Below are 16,256 nucleotides of genomic sequence, written 5' to 3' on the forward strand. Positions count from 1 at the left end.
GAATGAAAGAGCAGACGCCCGGGCTCTTCCTGGCTGACTCTAAACCCTCCCCAGGACCCCAGTTCCCAAAGCCCCATCATCTTATCCTATAGGAGGACAAAGTCATCCCAGTTCCCAGGAACCTCTTCGTAGAGCTCTCAGGCGCCTAGCTATTAGGCCTAGAGGAGGTTCTTGCATCCTATCCATACTCCTTTCTAGAAGTCCCCACTCCTCTATGCCTTTGTCCTTGTTCTTCCCCTGCCTGGAATGCGTCTCAGCTTCGCCTCCTCTGGGAAGCCTTCCCTGATCTGATCCAACCCCCTGACATGTCTGGGTCAGTTGCCGCCCAGCCCTGGGCCTGCCCAATTTCCTTGCAGTTCCCTGGGTAGGTTTCGTCCCCACAGCAGGCCAGTGTTGGAGGCCAGCCCAGCTGGTCCTCATACTCTGATCTCCTGTGCATTCCCCTCCCCTTCCCAAGACCTTGTTAAAGTCATGCTGACCTTCCAAGCTCTTGTCTTAGTCGAATCAAGTCCTTGACTAGCACTGAGTCCTGGGTTCAGGCCTCAGCTGTGCCACTCATTTTCTGTGTGACTGCGCAAGTCCATTGCCATCTCTGAGCTTCCCTTTATAATGTGTAGGTTGAAGTCCCAGGCCAGAGCTTCAGAGCAGGGGAGGTGAGCTCCCCACTGGCAGCCCCCACTCCTGTGGCACTGCTCCCCTCCTCCCTGGCTGGAGCAGACAGGACAGAGTCCATGAGCCTGACCCCGGATATCCTCCATTTATTCGGGGGTAAATGACCCACAGGGCAGCAGGGATGGGGGAGGAAGGCGCGTGACAGGGTCCGCGCCCCAGCTCAGCGTCTCTCTCTGTCCACAGTAGCTCGATCCAACCGCACCAGCTACTTCTACCCCACGTTCTCAGAGAGCTCAGAGCACAGCCATCTTCTCGTGTCTCCCGTGCTGGTGGCGAGCGCAGTCATAGGTGTGGTCATCATCCTCTCTTGCATCACCATCATTGTGGGCAGCATCCGCAGGGACAGGCAGGCCCGGCTCCAGAGGCACCACCGCCGCCGCCGCCACCGCCGCCGCCGCCGCCGTCGCCGCCGAGAATACGAGCACGGCTACGGTGAGCTGTGGCCGCCCCCGCCCCCTGGGACGCCCCTGCGGTGGCGACTACCATCCAGGGGACATCAGTGAGGTGGAGCTCTGCCATGGGCGGGGCGGGTGGGCAGGAAAGCATCCTGGAGGTCCTGGGTGGTCAGGAGGAGCTCAGGGATGCATGCTCACCACAATGTTCTCAGTGGCATGAGAAGCCCAGCTGTCTGCCAGGGTGAGGCCGAAGGTCAGAGGGAGGGCAGGGTGCTTCTCCCCAGCTCCCGTCCAGGCTGTACCGAAAGCTGGTCCAGCTGGTGCCTGCGTGGAGGGATGGATGAAGAGAGGAATGGGTGAGTGGGATGCGAAGACAGACGCATAGTGGGGTGAAAAGATGGATAGGTGGGGGGTTTGAGTGGATGGGCCAGTCGGTGGATGCAGAGATGAATGAGTGGGTGGGATGGGGATGGATGGCTAAATGGGTGGATGGAAGGATGGATGAATGGGGAGGCAGACCGATGGGTGGAAAGATGGATGTCAGGAGGGTAGGGAGATGGACAGGTGGAGGGTTGGATGGGACAAGTGGGTATATGCATAGGAGGATGGATGAATGGATAGGATGAATAATGTATGAATGAATCTATCCCAAAAGAAGCTACAAGGTGCAAAGAGAACCGATTTGAGAGTTTCCCGGTTATGGGAATCACCCTTACACAGAGTTGGTAGCTAATTCTTGGGCTGACCAGCCCCAAAAGTGTTCATCTGGCCAGAATGCCTGAATTTTTTATTGAATAGTCAGCCACCTGACTCTGCTTTATATTTGGAAGGGGCCAGTTATCTAAAAGCAGCAGGAAGGAACTCAATTCATTCAATTCTCAGTTTTCAATGGCAGGAAAAAGCCTGCACTGAAGCCTGACAGGTCCCTGCTTAGAGTTGGGAAAGAAAACAGGTCTGGAGTTGTATAACCCCAGAAGGCACCGGGCACACTGCAGATTAAGTGACTGGGAGGCTGCAGAGCCATGGCAGGGCCTGAGGGTCTTTCCTCCTGCAGGCCAAACAGCTTGGGAGAAAGAAAGGAAAAATTTTAAAACAGATTAAATTGGTTCTGACCAGCTTGGACCTTAGGAGGCCTGAAATATGCAGCCCTCCCCCAACACACCCTGATTAACCACCAGGTTTGTGGTGTTCCCTCTCCCTTTTCACAGAGCAACTAGTTAAGAATCATTAGTTAAGTTACTAGTTAACTAGAGTAACTAGTTAAGGAAGGTGCCACCTTTTAGCAATTAAGGGGCCCTGCAGCTGGTGAACAGAAGCTGGTAGTGACTGCCAGCAGGTAAAGGTAAAGAGTACTCACTGCATGCCCAGCACTTTTTAAGCGTAATCTCATTTAATCCTCACAATGGTCCTGAAGGTGGCTACTTTTTATTACTTTCCTTGTTTACAGATAAGCAAGCTGAGATTGGGGGTGAGCCTTAGCCTATTCAGGCTGCTGTAACAAAAATATATAAGCTGGGTGTCTTGTAAACAACAAAAATGTTATTTCTCAGTCTGGAGGCTAGAGATTCCAAGATCGAGGCACTGGTCGGTTCAGTGTCTGGGGCGGGGACCCACTTTCTGTTTCATAAGACAAGCCTTCCTGCTGTGTCCTCAGGTGGTGGAGGGGGTGAGCTAGCTCTGTGGGGTCTCTTTTATAAGGTCAGTGATCGAATCACTTCCCAAGGCTCCACCTCCTAATACGATCTCCTTGAGGGATTGGATTTCATTATATGAACTGGAGGGGGCACATACTCAGATCATAGCAGGGTGGTTAAGTAACTTGCCTGGGGTCACCGAGCCAAGTGGATCCCAAATTTGAGCCCAGGGAGCCCAACCTGGGTGCCCCCAATCTAGCTGCTGCACCGCACTGCTCAGAGAGGCTGGGCACTCCTGCCCGAGGGAAGTTGAAGGTGTGAGGGAAATGCCAGCAGCAGCCGCCTCGTGTACCTCAGGGCAGTGTCCAGCAGGCACACTCAAGGCCTACAGGCTCTTCAGGCCTAGATGTCGCTTCTCTAGTTAAGCCTAAGCTATTAGGGAAACCAGAAGAGTAGCAAGCTGGAACTCAGGACAAGACACAGAAAGACATCACCACGGCAGGGAGGCAGGGGCCGCAGCAGAAGAAAGATGCAAAAGGTTCGTGACTTGCATCACTGACCAACAATTCAGATGAAGAAAAAGGTCAGCAATAATAAGAGGTGAAAGCTCAGCTGACCCAGACCCCTCAAGTCTCCCCAGAAGCCAAGACCCCCCCCAGGTAGACAAGCCAGCAGCTCTGCCCACACCAGCCTGGCCTGTCCCTACCCTTCCATCAGCAGCCTGACCCTTGGGGATGCAGGTATTCCACAAGAGTGCAGCCCAGCTCGATGTCTGGGACTGACCTGGGTCATCTCTGGCTTGAAGCCTCAGCTAGGTGAGTGCCTCCGGGCAGCCTCGGTTTCCCCAATGTGCTCAGCCTCTGGGAGGTCCAAGAAAAGCAGTGTAAGGAGAGGGGTAGATGGCAGTGGAGTTTGGCCCTGCCAGCCGTCAGGTCTGCCCACTGGAGCCACCCCACACAGATCCAGGAAGAGCCTTCGCTTTCCTGAACATCCTACCGGCAGGTGGGGCCCTCCCCTGGCAATGGTGGCAAGGACAGGACCCCAGCACATGAGCACAGCGGTCCCGGTTGAACTTCCATCCTCACCCAGTTGTTGTGTACTGTCCTCCCTGGGTTTCTTCCCCAAATTCTTCCAGAAATGCTAGCTCTTCAGCTGGTGCCCTAAAGGGAAGCAAGTGTCATTTCAGCTCCTTTTTAAAGCATATGTTATTCAGTTCCTTATTTCTAGTAGAAAAGTAATATGTGTTCATTGTGGAAAACCTTTAAAATACAGAAAACATGAAGAAGAATATAAGGGTCATGATCCTGTCATCCAGACAGACCCACTGTTAACGTGTTTGGAATATTGTCTTCGGAGAGCTTTCTCAATATCCCATAGATAAGCCTGGGATTATACCCACAGATAGAATTTTTTATCCAGATCTTTCCACTCAGTTGAATCAAGAGTGGGAAAAAGAGATTAGGGGAGTAGGAAGAGCAGTCTTTGGGGTTATACAGACTGCACATGAATTCCAACTCCACACTATACCAGGTAAGTTTGAACCCTGAGCCTCAGCTGCTTAAGTCTGTAGAATGGGGACAGCAACCATGCTGCCGACCTCAAAGCAAGGCTCTGAGCCCCACCCTAGACAGACAAGCCCCGCCCCTGATGTTCAAACCTGTTTTCTGAGGGGAAGAGCCATGTGGGAGCCCACTGGGGGTGGGGAGACTTCATGCCTCACCTATCTTCGCATCTCCCACTGCCCCCAGCCTCTACTAGACCTGTCAGAAACGGGGAGGTGGAGAGCTTGCTGGGTGCGGAGCTAGGACATCCAGCTGCCCTCTGGTCCTACCAATGATTTGCTTTGTGGCCTCCAGCAAGTCACCAAGGCTCTCTGAACCTCAGCTGTAGAGTGAGAAGACTGTGCTCCATCAGTAGCATTTCCTAAGCAATTACTAGGTCTAAGAAAATAAGATTCTATGGTCTTATGCTGCACAAGCATAGCCAAGTGTATTTTTCAGATGCAGGAATTTTGAGAGCCTCTGATATGCCAATATGCAGTAAAAAACTCAGAAAAGAATGTAGTATATGGGCTCACCAGAATTCATCATTGAAGCCCCTTTTCACGGTGGGATTCCTAAAGAAAATAGTACATGGTTGGGATCAGGGAGTAGGGAGGTCTGACACCAGAGACCTCTGCAACCCGCATTCCCTGATACTCTCCCTATTTTTCATGCCCCAGCCCTTCCCCACAGCTCAAAGCTTTCTGTTCACACCACATTCCCAGATTCAGCTCTAGGACCCCCTCCTCTAGGAAGCCCTCCCTGACCTCCAGGCTGGGTCAGGTCCATCTCTGTTCCCACAACCCCAGTACTATGTCTATCTAACTTCATGACACACTGTCCATTACCAGGCTATCCCGAAGACAGGCTGCCCACCGCTGTGGGAGGCCCCCCAGGTCAGGGCCAGCTTTACTTACTGTGACCCCATGCCCGCCATGGCTCTGGTGCTCACACTCTGAAACTGTTGCTGAGGAGATGGGGTGGTGTGCTTGGTGAGGGACAGGATGGTGCGTTGGAGAGAAAAGAATCTGTGGCCTCAGGTAGACACATGAGGACCCTCCCTGGTGCTGGCTGAGGCCTAGGCTGAATGTCTGCTCCCTGCAGCGTCCGATGGGCACACGTACAGCCGCTCCAGCCGCGGGATGCGCTATGCCTGCAGCCCTGTCGAGGACTGGCCCCCTCCCTTGGACCTCAGCTCCGATGGGGACGTGGATACCACAGTGCTCCGGGAGCTGTACCCAGATTCTCCACCAGGGTAAGGGGGCCGTGTCAGGGGAGGAGGGCATGAGAGTGAGGGCTCTGGGCACAAATCCCACACACAGGGGAAGTACCTACACCTCCCCCAACTACAATAAATGCAAACATACACTCAGTGGGTATGGTCATCTCCACACCCCACCCAGCTAAGCGGATCCCAGTGAGGCAGGGCATGACTCAGCAGCAGCACCAGGGGACACATGAAAAGGAAAGGACAAGCTCAGCTCCTTCAGACTGGGGTGAAGGGGTGGGGTGGAGGGTCCAGCCCTAGCTCCTCAGTATGCACGCCCGGAGCACAAATCACATCCCCGGAGACAGGAGTGACTGTGTCCCAGACAGCCCTGTCCCATCAGAAAATTCTTCTCTGGGGCGCCTCTGGGTCCTCTCTTGCCAGCCACCCTCAAGCAGATCACCCCCCAGTTAGTACTTAACAAAAGTGGTCAGGCCTCTCTCATCACTTCCCTACCAGGGGGCCCCGAAGGCCCATGTCCCCAGGGCCAGTCCAGTCGGCCCTTTCTTTGGCCAGTGGATGCATTTTTGCCCTGCAGCCAGGCCCGAGGACTCCTTCCTAAACCAGAAGGGCCACTTTGGAGTGACTTGAGACCAAGGACTGCCTGGCAACCTGAGGTTCTCCCACCAGTACCACCGACACTCAGTGCCCAGCCTGGGAGGTGCTCCAACAGCAGCGGCTGCTGCTGTTCTGAGCAGACACCCAGAGCTCAGTGACTTGCTCTCTCAAGTGCACATGGAATACTGGAGCTGAGTCAGGACCAGAATCCAGGTTGCAGTGGTTCAGGGGTGCCCCTCCTCAGGGGAGAGAGGGGTTTCACTGCAGCCAGCATGACAGAGGCCTGGCCTGGTCCATGCCAGGGCAGCCTGTCACTGCAGACAGGCCTCTGGCCCTTGGGGAGAGAGCCCTGCACCCACCCCTAAGGGAGCCTCTTCTCTTGTAGTTACGAGGAATGTGTGGGGCCTGGCGCCACTCAGCTGTACATCCCTACGGATGCACCACCACCCTACTCGCTGACTGACTCCTGCCCAGCGCAGGACGGCGTCCTTGACCTGGGAAGTGGCCACAGCCCTGGCCAACACCAGCAGGCACAGAGGATCCAGGGCCAGAGTGGCCTCCGCACCATCTCCATGGACACCCTGCCCCCTTATGAGGCTGTGTGTGGGGCCAGCCCCCCATCAGGCCTGCTGCCACTGCCAGGACCAGAACCAGGGCCAAGGAGCTCCCAGGGCTCACCTGCCCCAACCTGGGCCCCAGCCTCCAGCCCAGAGAGGATTGTTTGAGTAACTCAGCTGGTCAGGTCCTGTCTTCAGGCTGAGCCACATCGTTTAGGCACATGGGGGCACACACACACACACACACACACACACATACACACTGATATGTACACACCAGTCATGCTCACATGCACTTCCACAGGCACACATCTAATTACAACTTGTACAGACACACCCATGTGCACACACACATCCAGACATGCCCGTGTGCAGACATGTGCACAAACACAGCGCCTCCCCCAACATCCACACAAACCCATCTGCAAAAGTTTCATGAAAAATGAAGCTTTCCCAACCTCCCTTCTCCTCCTCAGCCTGTCGATTATGCCTCTGCAGACAAGGCTGGGAGAAGAGAGGAGAAGGGACTGGGCTTGCTCCTCCCTCTCCCTGGGCCTGTCTGCCCCTGCCCTCACCTGGCAGGCTGTGCCCAAACTCCAATTCTGCCTCCAGAAACTTCTCTACCTTTCCAGGTCAGCTGCCTGCCCTGACCCCACCCCAGGGCACCTTGTCCTCCTGGCTGGGGGGACAAGCCTCAGTGAGGTTCAGCTGCATGCTGCACCTCTCTCTCAATTCCAGGGCAGAAGAGCTACAACATCACCACCCTGCCACTTACAGGGTGAGGGACACGGGTCTGGGGGCTCAGGTACAACCTGGAGGCCCTCACAGTCCCCCCTGCCACCACCACCCCCGAAAACCCAGTGCCCTCAGTCTGGTGGTGCTAGCGGAGTTATCTCAGAGCCCCCACCCCAAGCCACAGATGATAAACAGGATCTTTAGTGGGTGTGCAGTGGAGGTGGTGGGGTACAGCTGTTCTTCAAGTCAGTCCAACCACTGCCCAAGACTGAGGGTCTTCCAGGAAGATAAGGGCTGTCTGGATACAACTCTGAGGCAGATGTGGCCTCTCACAAAGTATGTGTCCAGCTGACCATTATGGCCTAAGCTTGAATGGGCTGGAGGCAGAAGCTGGTGCCGTCCTCCTGGACAGCAGCTCACAGCTGGGAATTGTAAGCCAATGAGTTCTGGCCCAGCCCTCCAGGGTGTTAGACAGAGACAAAATAAAGGGGATGTGAGCCCCGTAAATACCACCATGCCATGAGAGGACCAGTGGTCATATCGGAGCCTCACCACTAGGGGCGCCACAGAAGATCTGCGGGGTTGCCTGGCTGTAGAGAGACCCAGAGCTCGGCCCATGAATCCCAGCAATTTTCAACAGAGACCATGCAGGTAACAGAGCTGATTCCTGGAGACCCAGCCTGCTGGAGAGTGGCAGCCCAGCATTTTGGGGCGAGTTCCCGCCAGCATCACCAGCGGCAGGGAGTGGAGTTCTCAAGCCCACCCTGCCTCACTCCCCATCCCCTCCCAAAACAGCACCCCCATTCATCCTCTCCCCCTTATTTCAATTCCTCCAATGAAGGGCTAAGACAATTCAGTAATCCCTTTCTTAAGAAGAGGGGTGGCAAGGATGGCGATCGTGAATTTTATTTTCTGTAGAAATAGAATTTTCTGGTGCAGAACTGAAAGGAATCCACCCATTGGTTCTGTAGCATCCTGGAGCCCCTGACTCCACCTGGGGAGGGACCCTGTTTACAAGCAGTTCTGTCCACTTTTGTGGTGTACTGTTTTCTAGGCAAAAAATATCTGTCTGTTGTACTGTACAGCTTTTAAACGCACTCCAGGGATGACGCTCTTAAGAAACGCATCTTGCTTCCGCAACCCTAGAGAGTGCTGGGGAAAAAAGATAAAAACCCCCAGTACTCATCAGTGTTTTGGGGGGATGGAGCTGAGCAGCTTTTCTTGTTCCTGGATTAATCGCTGAATAAGCAACAGTGTATCTTTTCTGTGTTCAAAATAAATATATCAATAAAAAATGTTGCAAGGAGTAACTATGGAAGTACATGGGTGGGGTGGGGTGGCTGTTATGCCATCTGAAATTTGTAGGGAAAGGAAACAGTAAACAGCAGAAAACTGAAAATATTAGTTCTCTCAAGAGTACAGCCATTAAAGCCTTGTGATTTTCCTGTTGACAAGGATATCTGGGTGACTTGTAGGCATTACTTTTTTTCTTAACCTCACTGAAACATGGCATTATTTCTCTGAGATTTGGCCAGTGTAAACGTCTCCAAGACAGACCATAAACTTTAGGACTTGACTCCAGGGACACCAGGGACTATACATTTCACTTTGACATCAGTTGGCTTTCAGCACCTTTATGGCTTTGACTACCAAAGTGGGGAGGAATTTATAATTAGACCAAAATGTTTGTTTATTCCCCCTGTGCAGAAATTCTCTTCCTTTCTGTGCTCTCTGTAAGACCTCAGCTTTGGTCATTGATCACCTGGCTGACGGTGCCTGGTTCCCTTCCTCTGTCGCCTGTGCTTCCCACTCAGACTCTGGTGGAACCCACTGGCATAGTCCGAGACCCCCGTGTGCTGCGGAGGTCGTATGCCGATCCTGGAGCAACGGGCAGCCCCGGTCTCGTCCTAGCACTCCTGCGCCCATACTGCCACCTGCTGGCCGCCTGCTGACAATGTTCAAAGTGAACACGCAGGCCCCTGAAAAACGAGCAAACTCCCTTCTCCCGCTTTCAAACCCTCTGCTAAGGACACTCATAGTTGTATATGGCCCTGAGCTTGTCTCCCACCCATGGGATTTTCCATGAGGTTTAACCCATTCAAGCATCCCATTTTTAGGAATCGCTCCTGCCCCGCAGCATCTCTCTTTGGGCACAGACTGATACCTAAGTCCTCTCTCTGTATGCAAAACAACAGTCTTCTGTCTTTCTAAATACCACTGAGCATGGCTCAGATGCCACTTCTGTGCTCTGGGAATGAATGTAGCAGCCTTCGTGGTGATGGTTTCCAGCCCACAGGCTGACCCCCAATCTGACCCACCCACATTGACACAGTTCAGCAACAAAGACCCTCAGGACCCCATCAGCCCGGGGCCTGCTGGGCTTGACGTTCCCTCCCTCCTCTAGCCACAATAAACCCTGTGCCCACTGTGACCTGCTATGGCTTGCCCACATGTGGCACCACATTCAGGGTCCTTCTGCAGGCTCCTGCAAGGAGACTGGACTCTCCACTCTGCCAGGGGCCTGCACGGTGAGGCCAAGGAGAGCCCCTCAGGCAGCAGAGCTCAGCCCAAACTCACCGGGGCCCCAAGGAGGTGGGAGGTGGAGCCTGATTCCTAGGACAGTGGGACCAGGAGAGCGACAGGACCAGACTCTGGGACAGGATAGGAGTTTAAGGGGCTGATGAGGGAGGACCAGTAGGAAGTGGGCTGTGAAACACAGAAGGGAAGGAAGCTTATGGGGGGGCGGTCATCAAGCAGGTTGCCACTGTGGACAGCTGAGCTCAGTCCTGCCCTGACAATTCTGAGATAGCATGGAGCACACCTCCAAGTTACCCCCTAAGGGGAAGGGGGCTGGATCACTCATACACCACCTCTCAAGGGTCACTGTTTGAGGCTGCTCTTTGGAGATCGTCAATCCCTGCCCCCTGTGCAGCCCCGTGAGCTCCTCTGACCAGAGAAAATCTTCAGACAAGAGCTGGCAGCTGAGACCATTGCCATGGTCAGCATGATCTGCCACTGGGTCAGTACATTGGCACAGCGTGTTCCAAAGTCTCTGAACAGGGCACCAACAGCACTTGCCACACATGAGCAGCAGGAATCACCCAAGAGAGGACGGAGGAGTGTTGATCCAAGTGTGGCTGTCCACAGTAGCCCCTTGGAACATCAGTGGCTCACGTACACACAGAGGTCTCTCACACCAAGTTCCTACAGACACCCGTGGACCCCCAGAGCGTCACTCCTCTCACACCACCTGCAAGTTTGTATATGCTTGCTCAGATAGCTTTGGTGCACACACCCTAGTGCCCCTCACACTCAAGGCTCACACGCTCAGGGGTCCCATATGCATACTCCAAGGCCACTGACTCACACTCAGGTGTCACCATCAGTGTCCATCTGATGACTGACCAGGTTGCAGGTACGAGCAGGGGAAGGACAGGAAGCTTCATTGTCTGAGAGAGCGAATCTTCTGTCCTGGCTTCTGTTCTGCTCTGCTAACACTGAACCGCCCCAAGTCCAGGTGAATGCTCTCAATCAAAACCAATCACCTGGGTCAGGCCTGGTATTCTCGGGCTAGGGGGCAGGGCATGCCTTTGCCCCTGGGTTGCAGCACAGCTGTGCCTGCTCCGCATCTCACCCAGGACTCCTGGGTCTGCAGGTCCTCAGGCCCTGCTATTACAGCCTGAGCGATTCAACAACTACCCATCCTCACCGGCCAGGGCCCTGGGGACTTGAGGCCACCCCTCCTTCTGCCCCATGGCTGGTGGCTATCTGGTTCATCACCCACCCCCATTATAAGGGACAGCTCTTCAAAGAACATCTGACAGGCTCTGAGCCCCATCACCCACCCTTATTATTTAACTGCAAGAGACAGAAACCTAGTTTGAATCTTCTTAAGCAAGAAAGGATATTTATTGGCTCAGAGAACTAATGTCTAAGTGGTTAACTCGAACTTCAGGGATGGCTGGATCCAGGAAGTCTGAGAACATTGGGCAGGTGTATTGTCTCTCTTGAGTCTGCTGCCCCCTGAATCGCCTTCATTCTCCTGCAGAAACAATGGCTGTGGGTGCCCCAAGTCTAGCTGGCTGACTCATTATCCAAAATGAAGAGAGACCCTCTCTCTTCCAGAGACCAAACGTCAACTCTCAGAGAAAAATGATTGGCCTGGACACACACTCATGCGTGGCCCTCTGAATGGCTGTGGGAGTAGAGTTTTTGATTACTGGGCCTGGGTTACATGCACACTCCCACAGGCGAGGAGTCATCGAATCAGTCTTTTCTAAAGCAAAGAGGGACGAAGGTAGGGAGATTGGGCGCATGCAGAACAGCCAGCCCTGCCCGGTTCCCTGGACATGACAGCCCTGCCCACCAGCTCTGAGTCTCAGTGATGATGTCACGCCAGGGGAAAGCAGTGACCACCCCGTCAGCTATGCAGAGGCAGGGGCAGGGGGAGCTGGGCGTGGCTGCTGACCAGGGCCCACAGCAGAGGAAAGAGCAGGTAGAACCAGCCCCCAGCAGCCTGAGGGAACCACGATCTTGAATCTGTCCTGGCTCTTTCCCACCGTCGCCCTGTCTGGGAGAGGCTACCAGCCCAGTTCATGTGCCAGCTTCGGGGAGCTGGGCAGATTCCACACTGAGGGCACTCTGTGCCCCGAGGCGATTCACCTGAGGAATACGCCCATCCATAGTTTGGTTCCCAAAAAGGAACCAAATACATAGTTTTGTTCCCGAAAAGGAACACAGATTTAGGCAAAAGGCCAATGTATGGATCTGTGAAAGTGGGTCTGAGGTTCGGGGCAAGGCACCGACTCCCTCCCCGAGGGCAGAGCTCCTGCAGCCCCTCCTCCTCTCAGCCCTTCTCTTCCTGGACTGTCCCCGCATGTCTGAGCCATCTCTGCCAGATTGGGGGCCCAGGGTCAGGGCTCAGGCTGGATCCTCTCTGGGTAGTGGGCCCAGAGGCGTTTATGGGATGGGCAACTGGCAAGAACATTCAGTTCAGTTCTGAGAGAAACAGGTCCCTCCCTGTGTGTCACAGCCTGGATGACAGGCCTGGGACTCCTGTCCAGGCTGCAGCCCACCCCTGCACTCCCTGTGGCCTCTGAGCTCCTAGGCTCTATAGGGAACCTGGGAGCCTTTAGACAGCAGGGACTGTGAATGAAGGCTGGGTGCTGGGATCCAGAAGCCTGGCTGTCCCTGCTTCTTTCATCAGCTCACTGTGTGACCTTGAGCCAGACCCTTTCCTTTTCTGGGCCTCAGGATGGCCCAACCACAGCCCCTGAGATCTCTAGTGCCCCCTTAGTGTTAGATCCCTGCCCCCTGTAGTGTTGGCAGTTAGCCACCCTGGCAGGCAGAAACAGCAGGTTTCATTAAGCCAGTCACTCCTCTGAGGGCCCAGAAAATGTGAATAATGCAGTTGACACCAAATCCAACACTTGGAGGCTGCAGTGGCCCAGTGGGGAGGAAGCCGGCCCTGGAGAAGCGGGGCTGACCCCAACATGAGAAGGCAGCGAGGGGAATCCCAGGCGCCCTGCCTAGCGCCTTCCCCTCAGGAGCCTCAGCCACCCCAGAGACAAGGGCGGGAGGCAGGCAGTTCACAAGGACAGTGGGCGTCCTAAGAGCTGAGACCAGAATGTCCAGAGTGAGTGAAGTGGTTGAATCAGTAAGTAACCAAAAGCAGCAGAAGAATCACGAGAGGGGGATGGGACGATCACACTGTGTGGACCAATGGGTTAAACTTTGCTAATTAATAGGAAAAAATCAAAAGTCACTCCAGCCTTCTCCTCAAGGAGAAAATCTTCCTGGGGCCAAGGAGAGGGACAGAGACAGAGACAAAGAGAATTAAGACTCTTTTGTTTTAGACACCCCCCCTTCCTTGGCCTATGACCTCCCCTTCTAGACAAGTCAATGGCCTGGAACCCTGTATATCCCCCACCCTCAAATCTGCCACTCCCATTTGGGGCTCTCACAGATTTTTGGTATCACGGAAAAAGCATGGTCTTGGGTATCAGATAGAGTTGGTGTGATAAGCTGAATAAGGGGCCCCCAAGCTGTCCTGGTTCTAACCCCCAGAACCTGTGAGTGTGTTACCTTCCAGGTCACGGGGACTGTGCAGAGGTGATTAAGGACCCTGAGCAGAGGCAATTATCCTGGTTATGCAGGGGCACCCAATGTAACCACAGGTCCTTATAAGAGGGAGGCCACAGTGTCAAAGTAAGAGGCAGTGTGACAAACTGAAACAGAATGAAGAGAAATGGGAGACTGAAAGATGCTACACTGGGGCTTTGAGGAGGGAGGAGGCAGCACAGACAGGAATGCAGGCGGCCTCCCAAAGCTGGAAGAAGTGAGGAAGTGGATTCTCCCCTAGAACCTCCAAAAAACAACTGGTGAGACTGATTTGGACTTATGACCGCTAGGGTTAAAAATAAATAAATTTGTGTTGCTTTAAGCCACTACATTTGTGATTTGTTGCAGCACAGTAAGAAACTAACATACTTGGGTTTCAATGCCTGCTTTTGTTCTCTCTGCCTCAGTGTCCTCATTAGTAAAACAGGAGGAAGGGGGACTTGGTCACTGACAGGCAGGGCCTCAGGCTGTGACAGTGTGTAATGCCTACCAGCAGCCTCCCACGACAGCCTGACCCTGACCTATGTCTCCAACCCAGAAGGAGGCCGAGGGGGAAACCAAGGGGGTGCTACATGTGCGCCTGGACTAGTACCTAATCTACCTGAAGTTTGGGATCAGATGAACTGATGTATGTTAAAGAGCAACACCCCTAATACTGGACCTCAAATGAATAATCCAGAACAGGGACAGGAGGCCAGCAGAGACTCATAAAAAGCAAATGATAATCAAGAACCAGGTCTTCCTGGGCTGTTTCTACAAGGTCCTGCTCTACCACCACACCCTCAGCTGGGCTCCCTCGGCTGCCAGCAGGGACCTTTCTCATCTTTCTCTGAAGCCCCCAGGCTGGCAAGGACTGAGACACAGGCTGGCTGCCAAAGACAGCGTTTCCCCAAACACCAAACAAGGACGATAAAAAGGACCCAGGGTCCAAGAGGTTGAGAAATAGGCCCGTGCTGCCCCCTCCTAGAAATTCACACCCTACAATTAGCCCCCTACATAAGAAGTCCTGAAGCCCAGAAGCCAAGGGACAGTACTTAACCCAGTAATTCCCAAATTTATTTGGCCGTGGGGAATATTCACTCACATGTAAGTCTCAGAACCTCCAACAAATGCTCCTAGGGGAGCACACTTCGAGAAATGCCGACCCCCATGGAAAGAGTGAGTCACTGAGTGGCTGAATGAATCATTACTTAATTAAGTACTGGGTGAATGAATTGGAGGAAGGAGGAAGGAAGGAGCGAGGAGAACCGCAAGTGGATGGAGGGAAGGGTAGATGGGAGAGTGTGCAGGGTCCCTGTCTGTTCTCCTAAAAGCAGGACAAAGATTTGGGTTTAACTGGTTTTTTTGGGAGGCAATCCCAGGAAGCACGGTAAGGAGTAGAGAATTACGACGAGAGAGGGAGCAGAGCCAATGAATGGCGCATTCCTGTGGACAACTGGGGCCCAGCCCGCGTGGCTCCCTCTGAAGGACGGTGCACAACACCCCTGCGAACTGTCCCACCAAGGGCAGGAAGCTGGGGCTTCTATCCACCACCCCTCCTCGGTGTGGAAAGGGTGTGGAAAGATGCCGGCCTCCTGGGTCTAGCTTTCCCGTTTGTTTCAGGGACGGGGTGGGGGCTGTCTGACCTTGGCTCTGCTCCACCCAGGAGACAGGACTGGGGGCTGAGCAGAGGCCCAGCCACCCTCAGAGCTCAGCCCTCCAGAGTGACAAGCAGTGGCAGGGCCATTCTGAGTGCAGCTTTCTCTCTGGCTTCCTGATAAGCTTTGGGGTGGGATGCAGGCAGGCCGGCAGGCCACTTCTCCACATCCAGCCCCTCAGAGCCGCCATGAACCAGCCCCAACCCACAGACTCAGCTGAGGCCGCTCCTGAGCTGCTGCTGGGTGACCCACTACTCCCTGCAGGGAGCCAGGGAGGGCCGGCTCGAGGTCTGCGGGCAAGCAGCTCCCACCCACAGGGCCCAGCAGCTCTTGGGCACAGAGGCCCCTCCTCACCTCTGTCTCCCTGAGGATGTGGCCCCTGATGTGGGGGCCACATACTCTCTGGGGGCGCCCCCGCCCTGCTCAGCACATCTGCCACAGACTGGTGCAGGCACTGGAGTTCCTGGAGCTCATCTCTGTCAACCTACTTCTGTGTCCCTGGAGGAAGGAAATCAGATCCCTAAAGGTAAGCACCGTCATGCCCTTGACCAAGGGGGTCCCAGGTAGGGGCCAGGGCTCTGGCTCCAGGGAGAGCAGTGTGTCTATCGTGCCCACTGACTTTGGTGCCATTTTACAGTTGGAGAAACTGAGAGCTAAAGAGGCTAATCTAGGATCACCAGCTATCAAGTAGCACAGACAGGCCTCAAACTCCCGACCATGAGGTTACACTGTCTCTTTAAAGAGAAGAAACTAAGGAGCTCATAATAAACAAGGGAAGGACTGGCTTTGGAAAGCCACCGGAAAACTTTGATCTCTTCTGGCTCCAGGCCAGGGCCCCTGGATTGGGAGCCAGGATACCAGGGCCTCACCCCAGCTCATTCATTCTCTTGCTGTGACTTGAGACAGGTCCTGTTCTGCCTCTGGGCCTTAGTGTGCCCTTCTGTAAAATGGAACAGAGGTAACATGATCACCGGCCAGGTTTCCATTTGACCAACCTCCCTGGCCCAGCTGTTTCTCAGGAGCTTCCAGTGCCCCCGGCGTCAGCAGGGTGCCTTGATCCTGCCTGGCCCTTCTCAGCTGCCCTGCTGCGATGTATCCCACCTCTAACAAACACCCGTTTGTTCCACATGTACACTGGGA

General features: G+C 54.3%; 1 protein-coding gene and 1 long non-coding RNA gene across 2 annotated transcripts in view; one reads left to right on the plus strand and one right to left on the minus strand.

Annotated features, from left to right (window-relative positions):
* BEAN1 (brain expressed associated with NEDD4 1) overlaps window positions 1–8,660 on the plus strand; it is a 30,599-nt gene extending 21,939 nt beyond the window's left edge. Inside the window, exons 3-5 of the mRNA XM_036897921.2 lie at window positions 856–1,104; window positions 5,347–5,497; window positions 6,453–8,660. Of these exons, the coding sequence (XP_036753816.2) occupies window positions 856–1,104; window positions 5,347–5,497; window positions 6,453–6,792 (740 nt within the window). The 3' untranslated portion in view covers window positions 6,793–8,660. The remainder of the gene's footprint in view (window positions 1–855; window positions 1,105–5,346; window positions 5,498–6,452) is intronic.
* On the minus strand, window positions 964–15,821 carry LOC130681016 (uncharacterized). Its single transcript, XR_008994054.1, has 4 exons — window positions 15,471–15,821; window positions 3,787–3,861; window positions 3,485–3,561; window positions 964–1,391 (listed from the first exon to the last, which is right to left on the minus strand). It is a non-coding gene; the product is annotated as an uncharacterized LOC130681016 (long non-coding RNA).
* Window positions 15,822–16,256: the final 435 nt, after the last annotated feature.

Source organism: Manis pentadactyla, chromosome 15, assembly GCF_030020395.1.
Source record: "Manis pentadactyla isolate mManPen7 chromosome 15, mManPen7.hap1, whole genome shotgun sequence".
NCBI lineage: Eukaryota > Metazoa > Chordata > Mammalia > Pholidota > Manidae > Manis > Manis pentadactyla.